This window comes from Antedon bifida, chromosome 9 (genome assembly GCF_963402885.1).
Source record: "Antedon bifida chromosome 9, ecAntBifi1.1, whole genome shotgun sequence".
Taxonomy (NCBI): domain Eukaryota; kingdom Metazoa; phylum Echinodermata; class Crinoidea; order Comatulida; family Antedonidae; genus Antedon; species Antedon bifida.
Window position 1 is genome coordinate 3,458,506 of NC_136234.1, and position 16,555 is coordinate 3,475,060.

The window sequence follows — 16,555 nt, forward strand, 5'->3', positions numbered from 1 at the left end:
ATTTGATTAGATACCACATTGTAATAAATACAAAGCCTACCAGTTTTTACAAAATGAAAAAAAAAACATTAGAGCTGTGTGAAGGTCACAATTGGTTTATAAACACTATTTATTAGATAACTGTTGATGTTGATCAGCAATAAAAACAAATGGTAATGAAGGTAATATCACATATTAATCCTATTCTCAAGTGAATTTATCTAACTTATTACATATCTCATCGTCTTCCTATACTGTGTAAAACTTCATTTGAATATATACAATCATAAAATTATTGCAGTTTATTAAAATATATTTAATTAAAAATATTGCAAGTGTACATTTAAAAGAATTCAGAGTCTAGAGAAATAACCAATACATGTCTTGGGTAACCATAAGTTAACAGCATAAGAAAGTTATATCAGGCAATTATATAGCAAGCTTTCTGGGTAACCATACAAACTTGTTTTTTGCAGTAGCGGACTTAGGTGAAACAAACTAAAATCATATGTTTATATAGTAAAACAATATAGTTACTGCCGTTACCGCAGTAGAATTATTTTTTTTAATGGTCCATTATAAATATATACTGTATTAGTTTTTGCTCTTTAAAAAAAATCCCTATGTCTTTGATAATAAAAAGAGGACAGTCATACATTATAATATACAAACAGCTCTCACTAATTCTGACCCACCTGATGGAAATCTACAAGGTGAATACGATAAAAGAAAGAATGATAAATAATACAAAAGTCGGATTCAAAAAGATGTTTGTTTATGGCTTCGTCGTCTTAAGTAGTCTGTAATACACGCATCTGCTGAGAGCTGATGGGCAGACAGTTAACTTATAAAGGGATTTGAGAGTAATTCTGATACAAATACATATATATATATATAGAATACATAGAAATAACAGAAATATTGAGACAATATTGACAGACAACACAAAATATATATTTTACACAGTGAACATTACACTTTATATTTCAGTTTAAATATATATATATATAAACTAATACCAATAGCCGTGTTGACGACGACTTCAATCCAATTATTCTTTATTATTAAATATTATATATTTACAGTATTTAACCTTTATATTATATAAAAATTTTTTTTTAAACTAAAAATTACTAAATTAAAGTCTTCCTATTTGCACTGGGTAAATGATAGTACTGTTTTATATTTTTATTTATTTATTTATTCTTTTATTTTCTATTTTTTATTTTACTCCGTCTCTTTAGAATACAAAATGTATGTTTACATAAATATTAATATTATTTTAATCTTACAAAAAGCCTCTGACTTTTGTAATTATGAAAGTATTAATCTACTAAATATGAAAATAACTTCACTTTTTCTATAATATTATAATGAACTATGAAATTGTTTAATCATGTCTTGACGATTGATATCAACTTTGAACCAAATCTAATTTGGTTATTAGTTACAATCTCATAAGTGAGTTGCAACAATTATGGTAAATTAACTTGAAAAAAGGCCAAGACATAGGATTATCTTTAACTGCATAAGCTTCGGAAAAAGCATAATATTATCATAACCAATTTGTAGATTTGTTTAATTATTTCTTTTTAAAATTACTACTTAAAATAATTTAAAAGAAAACAAATCAATTCTTTAGATATTTAAACAAAAAAAATTATAATTAGTTAAGTGGGGGACTGCTAAATTAGCCAACTTAGCCTTAATGGCTAAGTTGCTATCTGGCCTCTCCTGAGAGACTTGTCTAAAAAACGGTCATAAAAAAAAAACAATTCTAAATTAATTTTATAACCGAAATGGAATAAACCAAAATAAACATTTTTAGTTTTCTTGATTATGGTTTCTGAGCTCATTGGACGATCCTAGCTACAGTTACTATTACGGTTATCATTAATGTCACTTACAATTTCTCACTACAATCAACGATATTTAAATACTTTCTACAATCATTAAGTAAATATTTTTAAAACAGAGCCGAAATAAACTTATTTATTTTTCTTGACTATGCTTTATTAGATGGGCTCATTGGACGATCCCAGCTACAGTTACTATTACGTCAATGAAGACAATATTGATTTATTCATCTACTCCGAGACAGATAAAATTCTCATAAAGTATATAATGCCGATTCTCTTCTTTATTGGCGTAAGCGGTAATCTGATTGTCATCGTGATGATACTCAACATTAAATCACTTCATTCTCCCGTCAATTATTACCTAACGAGTCTCGCAATTGCCGATTTTCTCTTTCTATTTTTTTCGATGACGAGACGATGGGTTTTAATAAGCAACAGTCCAGTCATGGCGGACAATTATCTGAATCTTGGCGGAGCAGGCAAAGGGGTTTGCATTACATTTCAATTTATAATTGATTTAAGCGCTACTGTATCTTGTGTCACGATTTTATTAATTGCGGTCGAACGTTACCTCGCGATTTGTCATCCTATCAAATTTAAATCAATCAACACTAAAATGAACGTTCTACGGATATGCATTGCGAGTTGGGTTGTGATTTGCATACCGGCATTTCTCTATAACTTTGTCACGGAAACGACGAAAGTTGGACGTTTTAAATGGAACCTCGATACAGACGCATTTCAAGTACCGAACCAAACAGTCTATTGCACAGATCGTTACGAAGGGCATCCGTTTGCGTTCCTACGGATTGTTGATGAGTTTATTGTACTCTTGGAAATACCGATTATAATCGTTCTGTACGTGTTAGCAATACGACGCTTGAACAGTAATCCTCATCATATCCTCGGAAAATTACAGATGAAAAAGCGCAAGAAAGTTACTCAGATGTTGATAATTACTACTCTTGTTTATATTATCTGCGTCTTTCCAATAAACACAGATTTTGTCTTTAATTATTTTCACGTGTACATCTTTAAAGGTGATTCTTCGTCAACATTTCATTACATCTCTGTCATTCTTTTATATATTAATTCCGCCGTCAACCCAATAATATATTTTGCTTTACGGAAGGATTTCAGGGTGTCTATACTCCATTTGTCTTGCACAAACAGACATGAATCGTCATCCTCAAGACATATTAATGGCAGCGGCAATCCAAAACTTTTAAAACAAGTGCAGAATACATTAGAAGAAGAGATTGACCAGCCGACTGAACCTCTTTAAATCATGCCGTTTAATCAGCTTTTGGATCAATTAGAAAGTTCAAACTGAAGACAAGGGTGTCGGCCAACATAATTTAGTGCAGTTAACTAATTGATTCAAAAGACTTGATTTCTAAATATAAACTTTTAAAACATGGAAAACCTAGCATTTTAAGGGAATCCAAGTGTTTTCATAGAGTTACTATATTTTTAGATAGTATGATGTGTCTCATCTTTTTAACGATAAAATTAAAAATTAAATGTACATACGTTACTTAGTAGTTCATTAAATAATTAAGATGTATTAATGCACTTGCATGCATTGGCTGAATCGACTATTAAGTGTAAAAATGTAAATATTTATAAATCTCATTTCTGACTTTTCAGATTTGACTTGGCAAGTAATTTAATTAAGACATTGTAAGTTTTAATTTGCTATGTTTGATTGCACTTTCGGTTTTGTAACATAACTCCATTTCATGAATTGATTAAGTTTTTTTTTCATATTCATACTAATTAACAAATCAATACGCTTGACATTCATGTCACTTACAATTTCACTCTACAATCAAAGATATTTAAATACTTTCTACAATCATTAAGTCAATATTTAACAGAGAAAACTGACATAAAAACTGGCAAACCATAGACAATATTACCTTTTATGGAATTCTGGTTTACTACATGTTACTTGCAGTACATGCTGGTACCCATTTATATTCATGGGTGAAGAAAGATATTAGCACAAAAAGAACATAGTACCAAGCACACAGCCAAGCCAGTCAGAGGGGTTCCAAACTAGAGACTAACTGTAAAAAGCGTTACATAACAATTCTTTGGCATAGCCAGCGTCAGAACCAGTGGTAGACCCCACCCTCATCTTCCCATTTTTGGGAAAAATATCCTATTTGTCACATTTATCATATAGCATAATTAATAATCATTTGATATTTTAAAATAGAAAATCCACAAGATACATTTCAATATATATGAACAATAATGTCCATGATAATCTAGAATGTTTTACCAAAGTTTAACAAATCTGTCTTTGTAAGAAGATATAGAAAGGAAACAGGAAAATGTTATAATGTTTATAATGAAATTATAATAGCAGTCTCAAACCTCGATACTGGCTAATTTTATTTTGATCAATTACGGCCTACAATGTATGATTAATATCCTTGTCACCCAGCAACTCCAACAACGTATGCTTTTAGATATTTTATTGTATTGACACATATTTTTCACGAACCTTGCGAAATAGTGGAAGAACAATTAAAATTTAAGGAAAGCAATTTTTTTTCTTTGAATTTCATCAGTTGAATTATTGCAGAATGTATGCATGAGCAGGATTATAATTTGCATTAACCGCTAATAAAAAATGGTTGGGTGGACATGAAGGGTGTATATAAATCATAGATAACTATCTAGGGGCTGTGACTGCATAGGGGATGAGAATCAGCAGAAACGAATGGTCTACTACAACATCGGAGTACACCCTCTAGCCAATCTATATAAACTCTTTGAAAAAAACATAAATTCTATGTTCACTTCATCACGAAGACAATAAAACATAATTGATAGTATGATGGCCACAGTAAAGATTTATTTCTTTGCCAAAACACAATTTATGAAATATGGTTTTAAAAATATATTAGGACAATTCATGGATAGATTAACTTGTAAATTCTGAAAATATGTATTTTCAATGTTTAATTTGTTGCAAACATTTAGAATAAAGTTTAATCTGTTAAACAGGGTAGTAATGTGCTTTATACTCAAGTTGAACAAAGAAATAAAAAAAGTTATATTTGCCATACTTTGCAAATGAATTGTATCTGTTAATCCGTTATACAGGATAAGAACATTTTTATACTAAATAAAAGATGTACAACTGTATATCAAGTTTAAGATATAACAAAGAAATTGTGAGTTTCGTTTGCAATAAATTATTTGCAAATGAATTATCTCTGTTTTAACATTGAATAATTTACAAGTTTAATCGGTTGATCAGAACAGCAACATGTTTTATAGAGAAGAAAAAAAATCTCCAACTGTGCATCAAGTTTAAAAAAGACATCACAAAGAAAAAGACATCAAAAAGAAAAATACCTAACATGGACAACAGAGTTTTATTTTCAATATAAAACTTATGGCAAATGAATTTCCTTTGTTTAAAATGTTGTATTTAAAGTATAATCCATGTAATTAATAAGCTATAAGATATATTTGATTTGTTGTTTTCTAAAAACAAAAATAAAATCAAACACTTTGAATAGTCCATTTGTACTTTTAATAAAGTCATTCACTTTCACTGAAAAAAAAAAACCCCTGGGAAAAAAATAATGACTTCTCTTATACAAGGTAAAACTATTACAAGTATCCAGTATTACATAGTCTTCGAGACAATGTGCTTCCAGTTGATTTTGTTCACCTTCTAATTTTGTGTATAATAATTACACTCTTTTTTCAATCTAATTTTTGGTCAAAGTGAATAATTATGTGGAAATCAAGTTGCCTATTCAACAAAAAATTATTTTATCTGGCGGACAAAACACATCTTAAATGTTTGATTGTACATATCTATCTCCAGAGTTGGACAAGTTTTACAGAAAAAACATGTTATTGTTATTCTTGTGTCTATATTGTGGATGATGATTCTTAGGATTTGCGATTTCAATTTGTCTTGTAAATGGCTTGTTGTGCTGAATTCAAACGCAATTGTGTGTGGACACATGTTTTCAACGTCCACCTGTGTTTATACAGTCTAAAATCATGTTTAAAGATTTGTATAAATTGTTCTTATATGACTTGTTACGGTTGATCCTAGCCTAGAGCAGAGTCACACATAGGTTAAGTTAAAGAACAAAATAAATACATATGCCAAAGCATTAAATATGTTAATGTTTACATTTATTTCTTGTATTTTACTCTTACTGATCATAATGATATTACTGGTTATAAATTTGTAATATAAAATAATTAAAAAATACTTTTTTAAATCCTTATATAGATATAGATTAGAATTGGATATCAAAATGTATATTAAAAAAAGGTTTTTGTTGGAAGTTTATCACTATTTCTTTGATGATAAGCAATTCGATATTTTTAATTAAGTTTTTTTTTTGCTTTATTTATAAACTTTGTTTGCTTTTTGTATTGTGAAATAAAACTTGCTTGATTTAACACTGTACTAAAAAATTGTATTTGTAAACTGACGGTTACCCGTCCAATGGACGCGACAACCTCTCTTATGACCAAATGCAGCATTTTGCTGTCGCAAAAAAGCCTACACAACACTTTTTTCGCATAAAAAATCTGTTCTAACAGCCTAATGACTAAAAGAGGAATTAAAAGTTGGCCCAGTTTGATTGGTGCAAGTTTTGGTTGTACAGTTTAGAAGGAGATAGTGACAAAATTTACATGTACATACATACATATGTTTACGTACATACACAGCTTGTCCCATCTGCAAGAAAGGGTAATGATCATTGCGCCATATCAATCTCAGTATAGATTCATATTTTTTTTAAATGGCCGAGGTATAACTTACACAATGAATGTAATTTTTTTTCATCATGTTTCAAAACTGATTTTAGTATCAATATTTGTACGTTAGTCTCTCGAGTGTGATAATTAACTACTAAAAAAAACACCTTCCATTTCACATGACCTACGTTCAACCTAGGATATCCGATATGACCCAAAGAAACTTAATTACCTTAGTAACAACATGATATTGGCAAAACATATCTATTATGTGTAAATGAGCAAACACACATTACGTTTTAGTAGGTAGCTTGGCAGAGATGGATAAGTCTGGACTTTGACTTTCTTGGCTACTACTATGGGTTTAGCAATATCAAACATTAGCATCGCTGTTTCTGAAATGTTTTTTATATTAATGTGTCATTAATCATGGTCAGCAATCTTACAGAAAACTAATAAAATCAGAAACATAAAGAAAATTGCTTATGTTCCAGGATGGAGGACTTATAAATACCTCCAGGCAGGCTTATACAATACCACAGGGTGGATGAATGATATTGTGGAGAGGACTTCATACCACAGAGTGGAAGACTTATACCCCAGGGTGGAGGACTAACAATACCTCCAGGTAGGCTTATACAGTACCACAGGGTGGATGAATGATATTGCAGAGAGGACTTTATACCACAAAGTGGAAGACTTATACCCCAGGGTGGAGGACTTACAATACCTCCAGGTAGGCTTATACAATACCACAGGGTGGATGAATGATATTGTGGAGAGGACTTCATACCACAGAGTGGAAGACTTATACCCCAGGGTGGAGGACTTGCAATACCTCCAGGTAGGCTTATACAGTACCACAGGGTGGATGAATAATATTGCAGAGAGGACTTAATACCACAGAGTGGAAGACTTATACCCCAGGGTGGAGGACTTACAATACCTTCAGGTAGGCTTATACAGTACCACTACCACAGGGTGGATGAATGATATTGCAGAGAGGACTTTATACCACAGAGTGGAAGACTTATACCCCAGGATGGAGGACTTATAAATACCCACAGGTGGGCTTATACAGTACCACAGGGTGGATGAATGATATTGCGAGAGGACTTTTACCCAAGAATGGAAAATTGTTGTTGTTGTTGTTGTAGGTGGAAGACTTATACCCTAGGGTGATGGACATATCTCAGTGAGGGCTTATACCACAGAGAGGGCTTATACCACAGTTTGGGCTTAAACCAGGGTAGGCTTATACCAAAGTAAAATTGTCTGTCACAGTGTGATATATGGAAATGCAGAATTATTTCTTAATTCTTTGAAATCTTCAACTTGAAAAAATGGAAAAAAACAAAACCACCCTAATTTTAATTTGTAACTAGATCTTATTGGCTACTGCTGTAAAGAGATTTTATTACTAAAGACAAATTAAATTTTGTAATTTGATATGTTGTTTTCGAATTAAATGTAGGCCTATCCTGTATTCATATAAACATCAACATTTCCTCTTGAGTCTTATTTTAAGTATTCTAATAATAATGTGGGTGATGTGCATACTAAAGAGTTGATATGATAAATTCTGCAGAAAAACATGTTATTCTTGTCCCAAGTTAATCATGATGAAGCATTAGTATATCTAAAACCACTGCTACTCTGCTTGACAACATTTTTACAAATCAGTTCGATCATCACAACATAAGTGGTTTACTGTATTGTGATATCTCTGATCATCTTCCTGTTTTCAATATTTCTTTTATTAATAATATTCCAACTGGCTCAGATGGGGAAGAAATTCATGAGTTTAGAAAAATAAACTATACATCCCTGGAAAACTTTCGCATTGATGTGGCTTCACAACAATGGCTTGAAGTTATAAATACTGACGATCCCAACACTGCATATAACAATTTTGACAATAAATTAAAATCACTTTATAATAAACACTTTCCCCTCCAAAAATCAAAAAAAAAAAAAAAATAAATAAAATCCTGGATGACTAATGGATTGCTAAATTCAGTTAAATATAAACAGAAACTTTATTCTAAATTCCTCCACTGTCCTTCTGTCGCCAATGAAAAAACATACAAAAAATTTCGCAATAAACTAAATACTTTGGTCAAACTGGCTAAAAAAATTACATTACAAGGACACTTTCATTAAACATAAAAATAATATCAAGGCAACCTGGAAAACCATCAATTCACTACTCAAAAACCCCAATAATCGAAACTCTGATATCTCTATCAACTGTAACGGTGAACTGACTAAAGATCCCAATACAATATGTAATGCTTTTAACAAATACTTTGTAGAAATCGGTCCCTCCCTTGCTAACAAAATTCCCAATGTCAACAACTCATTTAAAGACTTTCTGCCAAATCCAACTCATAATTCTTTATTTCTTAATCCAGTTGATGAGACGGAAGTTATAAAAATTATCACATCCTTTGAAACAAACAAATCCCCTGGCATTGACGATTTTAAAACTAAACCCATTAAATATGTCGCCAATTTGATCTCCTTCCCTTTATCCCATACTTTTAATCTTGTTTTAACTAATGGTGTGTTCCCAGACAGGATGAAGATAGCGCGCGTTACTCCTATTTATAAGTCCGGAAACAAATCTGATCTCTCCAACTATCGTCCTATCTCAATTCTTTCAATTTTCTCGAAAGCCTTGGAGAGAGTGATTTATGAACGTACGTCCTCATTCATAAATAAATACAACATTCTCTACAAAAAACAATTTGGATTTAGAAAAAGCCACAATACTGCATCCGCTCTAATCGACCTAACTAATAAAATTGTTGATGGTTTCGAAGACCGTCACCTCACATTAGGAATTTTTATAGACCTCTCCAAGGCTTTCGATACAATTGATCACAATATACTCTTATTCAAATTATCTCACTATGGAATCCGTGGCCCTGCTTTAAATCTCTTCAAAAGTTACCTCTCTAATCGTGTCCAATGCACAAAATTCTCCAATTCAATCTCTAATTTCAATCATGTAACTTGTGGTGTTCCCCAAGGCTCCTTACTCGGTCCCCTTTTATTTATTCTGTACATTAACGATATCTATCTTTCTTCCCCATTACTTGATTTTTACCTATACGCTGACGACACAACTGTCACTTATTCTCACCCTGAAATCCAAACTCTGTTTAATACTACCAACTCCCACCTAGAGATGTTGTCCCAATACTTTGCTGCTAATAAACTTTCTATAAACCATAAAAAATGTAACTTCATCCTGTTTGGGACTCCCCAGAAGTTAAAAAATGTTGACCCATCACTATACAATATTACCATTGAAAATATAAACATCCCCTCTGTTCAATCAGCAAAATTCTTAGGTGTCCATCTTGACTCTGGCCTGACGTGGAAAACACACATTAGTGTAACTGAAAACAAAATTTCCAAAAGCCTTGGTATTATTTTTCGTTTGTCTTCATATTTACCCCCTAATATCCTACGCATCCTGTATTGCTCTATGATTCTTCCCTATTTGAGTTATTGTAATATTGTTTGGTGCAACACATACCCCACAAACCTTAATAAATTGCATACCCTCCAAAAGAAGGCTATCAGAATTATATCTGGCGCGCCTCCGCTTTCCCATTCCTCTCATTTATTTTCAAATCTTAATCTCATCAAACTTAATGATATCAACTTAATTCAACAAACCATTTTTGTCTACTCTGCCTTAAACAACATCCTTCCTAACCATCTTTGTTATATATTTACTTCCAATTCCTTCTATCATTCCCATCACACACGTACTAAAAATAAATTATCTATACCCTCCCATAGAACAAATTTTTTCCAACATAACATTCGATACTCTGGACCCACCCTATGGAACAACCTACCACCCTCCATTTTAAAATCTGCTTCCCCTAAGATACTTCTCTCAAAATTAAAAAAATACACCTTTTCTACTTATTAAATATTTTTTAATCGGTCATGTCTCGATCTGCAGTACCAACAGATTTTTTTTTTTTTCTGTTATTCATATTTTAGATTATGAAATTTATTATGATTTTCTTCAATGCATTTCTTTTCTTTTTTATTTGTGTTAAGGCTCGCCCAACACAAGATGTTACAAACATCTTTCTGGGCTTTTGCCTTCATTTTCTGATATACTTTTATAATTCTGTACAATCCTGTTTCTTGTTTTCCTACTGTATGTATTCAGATTTTGTAAATAAATGTCTATTGAATGAATTGAATTGAGTTATGTTCACATTCAGAGAGTTGATCTTGATCAACTTACAATATTCTACAATCTAAACTCTAAAGTTTTATACTATTATTACTTCACTGAAGACATGCAGGTTTTGAAACTGCAAAATGGATTAAAATGACACTCTTACAGATTCAGATATAGTATAATCACATCTTATTCTGCCTGACTACTACAGTCCAGGGGTGTGAACTATTTCAACTGAAACTGGACATAATTAGGGGGTGAACCCCCATTAAAATGTTCACAACAGATCGGCGTGATTTATGAAAGCTATCAAACTTTATTAAAAACATCCCAGACACAGCAAAAACTCCTGAAAATGATACACGTTACACATGATAGTCAATATTTTTGGATGAAACACCATCTTTTAATTAAATGTTTCATTTGAAACCTATATGAACTTTAGAGTTTATTGACATTTTTGGTTCATTACCAACTCCCTTGCATTTCAAACAAATTAAGTAGATCAATCATAATGGATCAATCTACATTTAAAAAGCTTTCTGATCGAAGTTGAAAGTTTGCAACAAAATCATTGCGTGTTTATCGTGTGAATGGATTACTACCGTCCAATCACGTTCCCTTTTAGCAATCCACAGTAATTATAATGCCTAAATAAGTTATATGAAATAAATAAGTCAATGGCTGAGTGGTAAAAGGTTGGTTCACACTAGGATGCAACGCAATGCAAGCGAGTTGACCAATCACAAGCGAATATTTGGATAATCCATCGCTTGTGATTGGTTAAATTGCTTAAGTCGCGCTTACGTCATTGCGTTACGTCCTAGTGGGAACCAAGCTTAAGGCAGGGACAGGGATTGTTAAAGCATTGCTTTTAGTAGCACAGGTTCGCGGCCTACACGCTCCATAGTTCTGGTGGTAGAACAAGTTTGTTTGCTATAACTGTAGGCCCTGTTTACACTATTTGCCCTTGGGTACTTTAAAAAAAAACCTCCATCAAGATGAGTAAGAGTGTAGTTCACACTGTTCCTTGTCATGGATAGAAAACAGGCGCCTGTATAGGGACTGCCAAGGACATTACGTGAGCCTTTTGGGTTGAAGTATGTCATTGAAGAGGTTACTATTTAGTATTCCACCTATGAGGGCCTTGAGTAAATTTAGTGCAAATAAGAAAAAAATACATATAATTATTATTATGAAAATAAAATCTGCTTATTTTGTGGCTTTAGTAGATAATGGGAAAATTTGATTTCTCATGATGTATGCACTTTTAAACTCTGAAATATTGGAATCTTCAATCAATAGAATATAAAAATATGTATACTCTAATATATATATATATATATAGATGTTGTTGACGGACACTGCGAGATAAGGGTCATTAAGATGTTAGTTATAAAAAGATAAGATGGAATAAACATAAAAAAACATGTTTAAATCAAACATAGAGTGGGTGGGTGTTGTAAGGCTAGATCAAAATATTGGATTTAAAAACTAAAGCTGTCTACACTATCAAACTAGTTTAAAAAAGTGTGATATGTCCAAATATGGTAGTGATATGACATCATCATGTCCATAAATGGGCACATCACATTTTTTTTGTTACATAAAGTTTGATAGTGTAGACAGAGCTTAAGTAAACAAAGAGTGGGAGGGTGGTGTAAGGCTAGATCAATTGGATTTAAAGACTTGTGCGAGTAGTATACATGAATACACAACTGAAATTTCATTAGTTACAACTTAAATGTATTTATCCTTATTATATTTGTACATGTGTTTTTTTTATGAATAAAGAGATTGATATTGTCATTAGTGTAGTACTATATATTATGATAAGAGAGAGTTTATAGGGTTGTTTTTTTATACACTTTTTTTCTATTGCATACATCCATACACTTGGGGTATCAAAATGACAGGGAATTATACTGGGATGGTTGTAAACTATATTTGAACTGTCCTGGGGCGGGTATCTTTCTTAGTGCAACATAAACACATTAAACATTTGCAATCCGAAGATGACATTTTGAATAAAACTTTTTGGGATCCAATTTTCCAGAAACCTCATAAGACTTACCTCCATTTTGCATTTGAGGCTGTTGTAGTGAATGTCAATTGGGTCCTTGGATTCGTCACCACCCTCACTACCGCCTTTCAGTAGGCTGTAGGCCACCTCAATGTCCAAAAGATTAGCCAACATTTCACTCTTACTCTGAAAAAATAAAAATATCTTTTTTAGGCCCCCATAATTGGAAATATTTTTACAAAAAAATAATGATTCAACATTTTTAAACTATTAGACTACTCTCTGTGATACTATTATACTATTATTTCAATGGTTTTTAATTCAATGTCTGGCTTTTTTTTATTTTAAGCCATTTTGGCAACCTGATATTTGAGATTATACAGAAAACAGTTTAACAATAAAGATCTTACGTGAGTGAATTACTGAATTAAATTGTTATTTAAAGGAACTGTAAATATCTAGAAAAGTTAAGTTTGAAGTTTAAAACATTCTGAAAACTAATTCAACAAATGTAATTCATCTTTATTTACTACTATGCGGTCAAATGAGACCAACTTTTTTCTAAAAAGCCATTTACGTTTACGACCATTGGGCTCTAATTAAACAAGTTCAATGACATAAGAATATCTATAATAATTCACATTAAAGTTGACTTGCAGTCTAATTGCTGTTTAAGAAGGATGTATTGAGGTAAGTTTAATAACCCTTTACTTTTTAAATTCTGTTATTTGTCTGCAAAGTTAGCATAGTAATTAGGAATAGAGAATTCTTATAACAACCAACAATAACTAAAATAACGTAAAAATATGCAACAATTTTAAGTATTAAATTTGATAAAAAGAACCTTTTTTTGGAGTGAATCAAACTGTAGGAATTTCAGCTGAAACTGGGCATAATTAGGATAACATCATACTAAAATGTTCTTAACTGATTTGTGTAATTTAAGAAAGATATCCAAATTATCAACAATTTTAAATATCAAAATTTAATAAAAAGCACCTTTCATTGAGGGAATCCAACCGCAGGGGTATAAAAAAATCAGAACAATTTTAGCTGGAACTGGGCATAATTAGGTGATAACACCACATTAAAATGTACTTGTGTGATTTTGAAAGCTATCCAAATTAAATAAAAACAGCTGAAATGGCCAAAAATTCACACCCCTGCAACCAATAATTAAACAACAAACCTTAATCACGTCCAGGTTGTCAATAATCGGTGGCTTTTGAAGGCCAAAGTCATGTGGAATCAGAGTATAGAATCGGTTTGAAGCGTCCAGAAGGGCCGTTGCTGTTGCGTGCTGTTCAACATGCTGGGAAAAAAAACCATATTATTATGTTTTGTATTATTTATTTATTTATACTGGTCTCCCAGAGGGCCCACTAGTACACTGGGGTAACCCCCTACTCGTCTTGAAAGATGTACTCGGTTCTTTAAAGTGCACATGAGACACTGGACGGTTTCAGTTCAAGAAAACTTGACATTCTTCCACCAGAACCATGGAGTGAGTGAGCCTCGAACCCTTGCCGATGTTATGGCTACATAACTACGGTTCCACTGTCTTAACCACTCGGTCACTCACTCGTTCATTACTGTATTTATAGGACAGGCATTCACGGATCCCACAAGTAAGTTATTTCTATTACCTACTTAAATAAATAACAATTCAAGTCAATGACAATGCAAGTATTTCAATTAAAGAGTGTTTCCCTTAACCAAACCTACCCTGACTGGTTTACATTGTGAAATACTAAGGTGTCAGATCCAGGATTTTGAATTTGTCTAAAGTGCATAAAAATTGTAAAATAAAATGCTGGCTATGGCCCTGCTGAACTTAATAACAAAATGTCCTATATTTTGCATCGCAATGTCACTGGAGTGCAATCGTCCATGCATTAAAAGTTTTGCACAAGTTTTTTGAAAATTTATTAAGAAATCTTGTTTACCTTCTGGAGTTCAGTGAGAACAGCGTAAGCATTCTCAATCTGTTTTCTTGAAAGTTTCCCCAAAGGCATCTTTTGAAGGTCAATCTAGAGAGAAAAAAAACAAACATTTAAATTAAAATGTTCAAATGTAAATGTCATTTACATATATAACTTGAAAGTCTCCTTTTTTTGTACCATCAGGGACAATTAATCAAATTTAGACTAATTGTACTCGGAGAGAATTTGTTTCGATTCCCCGAGGACAGACTTTTTTTAAGGTGAAATACAGCGTTGAAAGTAATACTAATAGATGCATATATTCAAAATGGGTTGGTGTGATGGCTGTTTAAGGCTAAAACTTGTATTAAATGGAACTGTACCTAGCTTGGTGGTGGTTAACGTGCTTGCCTTTCAATATCAAGGTCCGAAGTTCAATCCTGACCTGTGGAAGGGTTACATCACCAATAATTGGAGAGTAAGCTTGTGGGAGAACAGTCTGAAGATGTCATCCAGCGTAAAGAGGAGAAATAAATCAAAATCTGTACCACCTTGTATAAGCTTACCATTTGGGTAACTTCTCCCCAAAGGGAAAAAATTTATCACTGAGTTTAAATGAGCGCTGTTAAGGACAATTTACACAGACAAGCGGTAACAGTAAGCGGCAAACCACATAGCTTGTCCAACATATAACCTGTATCTATACTCAGTGGAAAAAAACCTGTCTGTTCCGCGCGTTGTGTAAATGGTCATAAGAAATAACATTGATTCTATATTTTTATTACTGTTACCGCTTGTCTCTGTAAAATGCCTTTTAAGGCTGGACAGGTATTTCTATTTTTCTAGTTGGTGTACTTTACAACTGCGTTTGGACATTCATCACAAGGCTAGCAGACAGTAGGATGATTAACCTTATCAATTGGAGGCTGATGAATGATCATCAGACAAACATAACTTATTCAGCGTGGATGCACCCACACATATCTAAATTCTATTCCATTCTTGAGGAGTGTGAACAAATTTGTTTAATATGTAGAAATAACTGTTAACAAGATATTCCCCAATGGAAAGCTATAGTCAGATTTGTAAATTGAAAAGCTGTCATCAAGATCGATAAACAATCTAATTACATTCAAATCTGCATATAAATAATCTTGATTTAGGTACGAATTTGCGTTATAAATTTACAACACAGACTACAACTAGCAAAATAAGCATCTAGTATCACTTTCTGACAAAATTTGGCAGAGATATCACTACATGGAGGTGCAGTGATATCACTACAGGAGGAAGAGGGGCAGGGAGGGGAAGATATAGAAGGAACGATGTAAAACAACAAAATGTTATTTCCCAAATTACAACACAAACTGAATGTGTAAGTGATTATTAAAATTACATATACTGTGTGTAAAGTGTTATTTAAAATCTTCATGCAGTTTTAATGTCTTTAGGGCACAAACGAAGCAATATAGTATGATACAACCTCTCAGAATTTGAGCTTGAATTTTCTCATCTCAAGCTCTTTTCTATTATATGCTATATTTATTCAAATGTATTAAAAACATACAAAATATTCCTTAATTAATTAATTTTTTCTTGCCTCAAACTCTAGAAGTGTTTGCTTCATTAGTTTAACATCAAAAATGCGCCTGATCAAGTTCTGAACCTCATCTGGTAAAGTTGACTTGGTATCGCCATGAGAATCCAATGAGCGAATCTTGCTTTCCTCCTAAAAAAACAAATGGGGATTAATGAGGATTGATTAAGGGGCTTGACTTAAGAATTAACATGGCTTGACTTAAAT

At 32.3% G+C, this 16,555-nt stretch overlaps 2 protein-coding genes across 4 annotated transcripts in view; one reads left to right on the forward strand and one right to left on the reverse strand.

The window, feature by feature from the left end:
- LOC144852535 (poly [ADP-ribose] polymerase 1-like) overlaps window positions 1-16,555 on the reverse strand; it is a 67,546-nt gene that overhangs the window by 22,816 nt on the left and 28,175 nt on the right. For all 3 annotated transcript variants that reach the window (XM_078710409.1, XM_078710408.1, XM_078710410.1), the window contains 4 exons: window positions 16,352-16,480; window positions 14,776-14,859; window positions 14,019-14,141; window positions 12,881-13,015 (listed from right to left, as the gene is read on the reverse strand). In XM_078710409.1, coding sequence (XP_078566535.1) covers window positions 12,881-13,015; window positions 14,019-14,141; window positions 14,776-14,859; window positions 16,352-16,480 — 471 coding nt within the window. The remainder of the gene's footprint in view (window positions 1-12,880; window positions 13,016-14,018; window positions 14,142-14,775; window positions 14,860-16,351; window positions 16,481-16,555) is intronic.
- On the forward strand, window positions 1,986-3,195 carry LOC144852025 (allatostatin-A receptor-like). Its single transcript, XM_078709703.1, has one exon. The coding sequence runs from the start codon at window positions 1,999-2,001 to the stop codon at window positions 3,121-3,123; it is 1,125 nt and encodes a 374-aa protein (XP_078565829.1). The 5' UTR covers window positions 1,986-1,998; the 3' UTR covers window positions 3,124-3,195.

Coding starts and splice junctions, on each gene's coding strand:
- LOC144852025 (XM_078709703.1), top strand. CDS start 1,999: ATGGGCTCATTGGACGATCCCAGCTACAGTTACTATTACGTCAATGAA.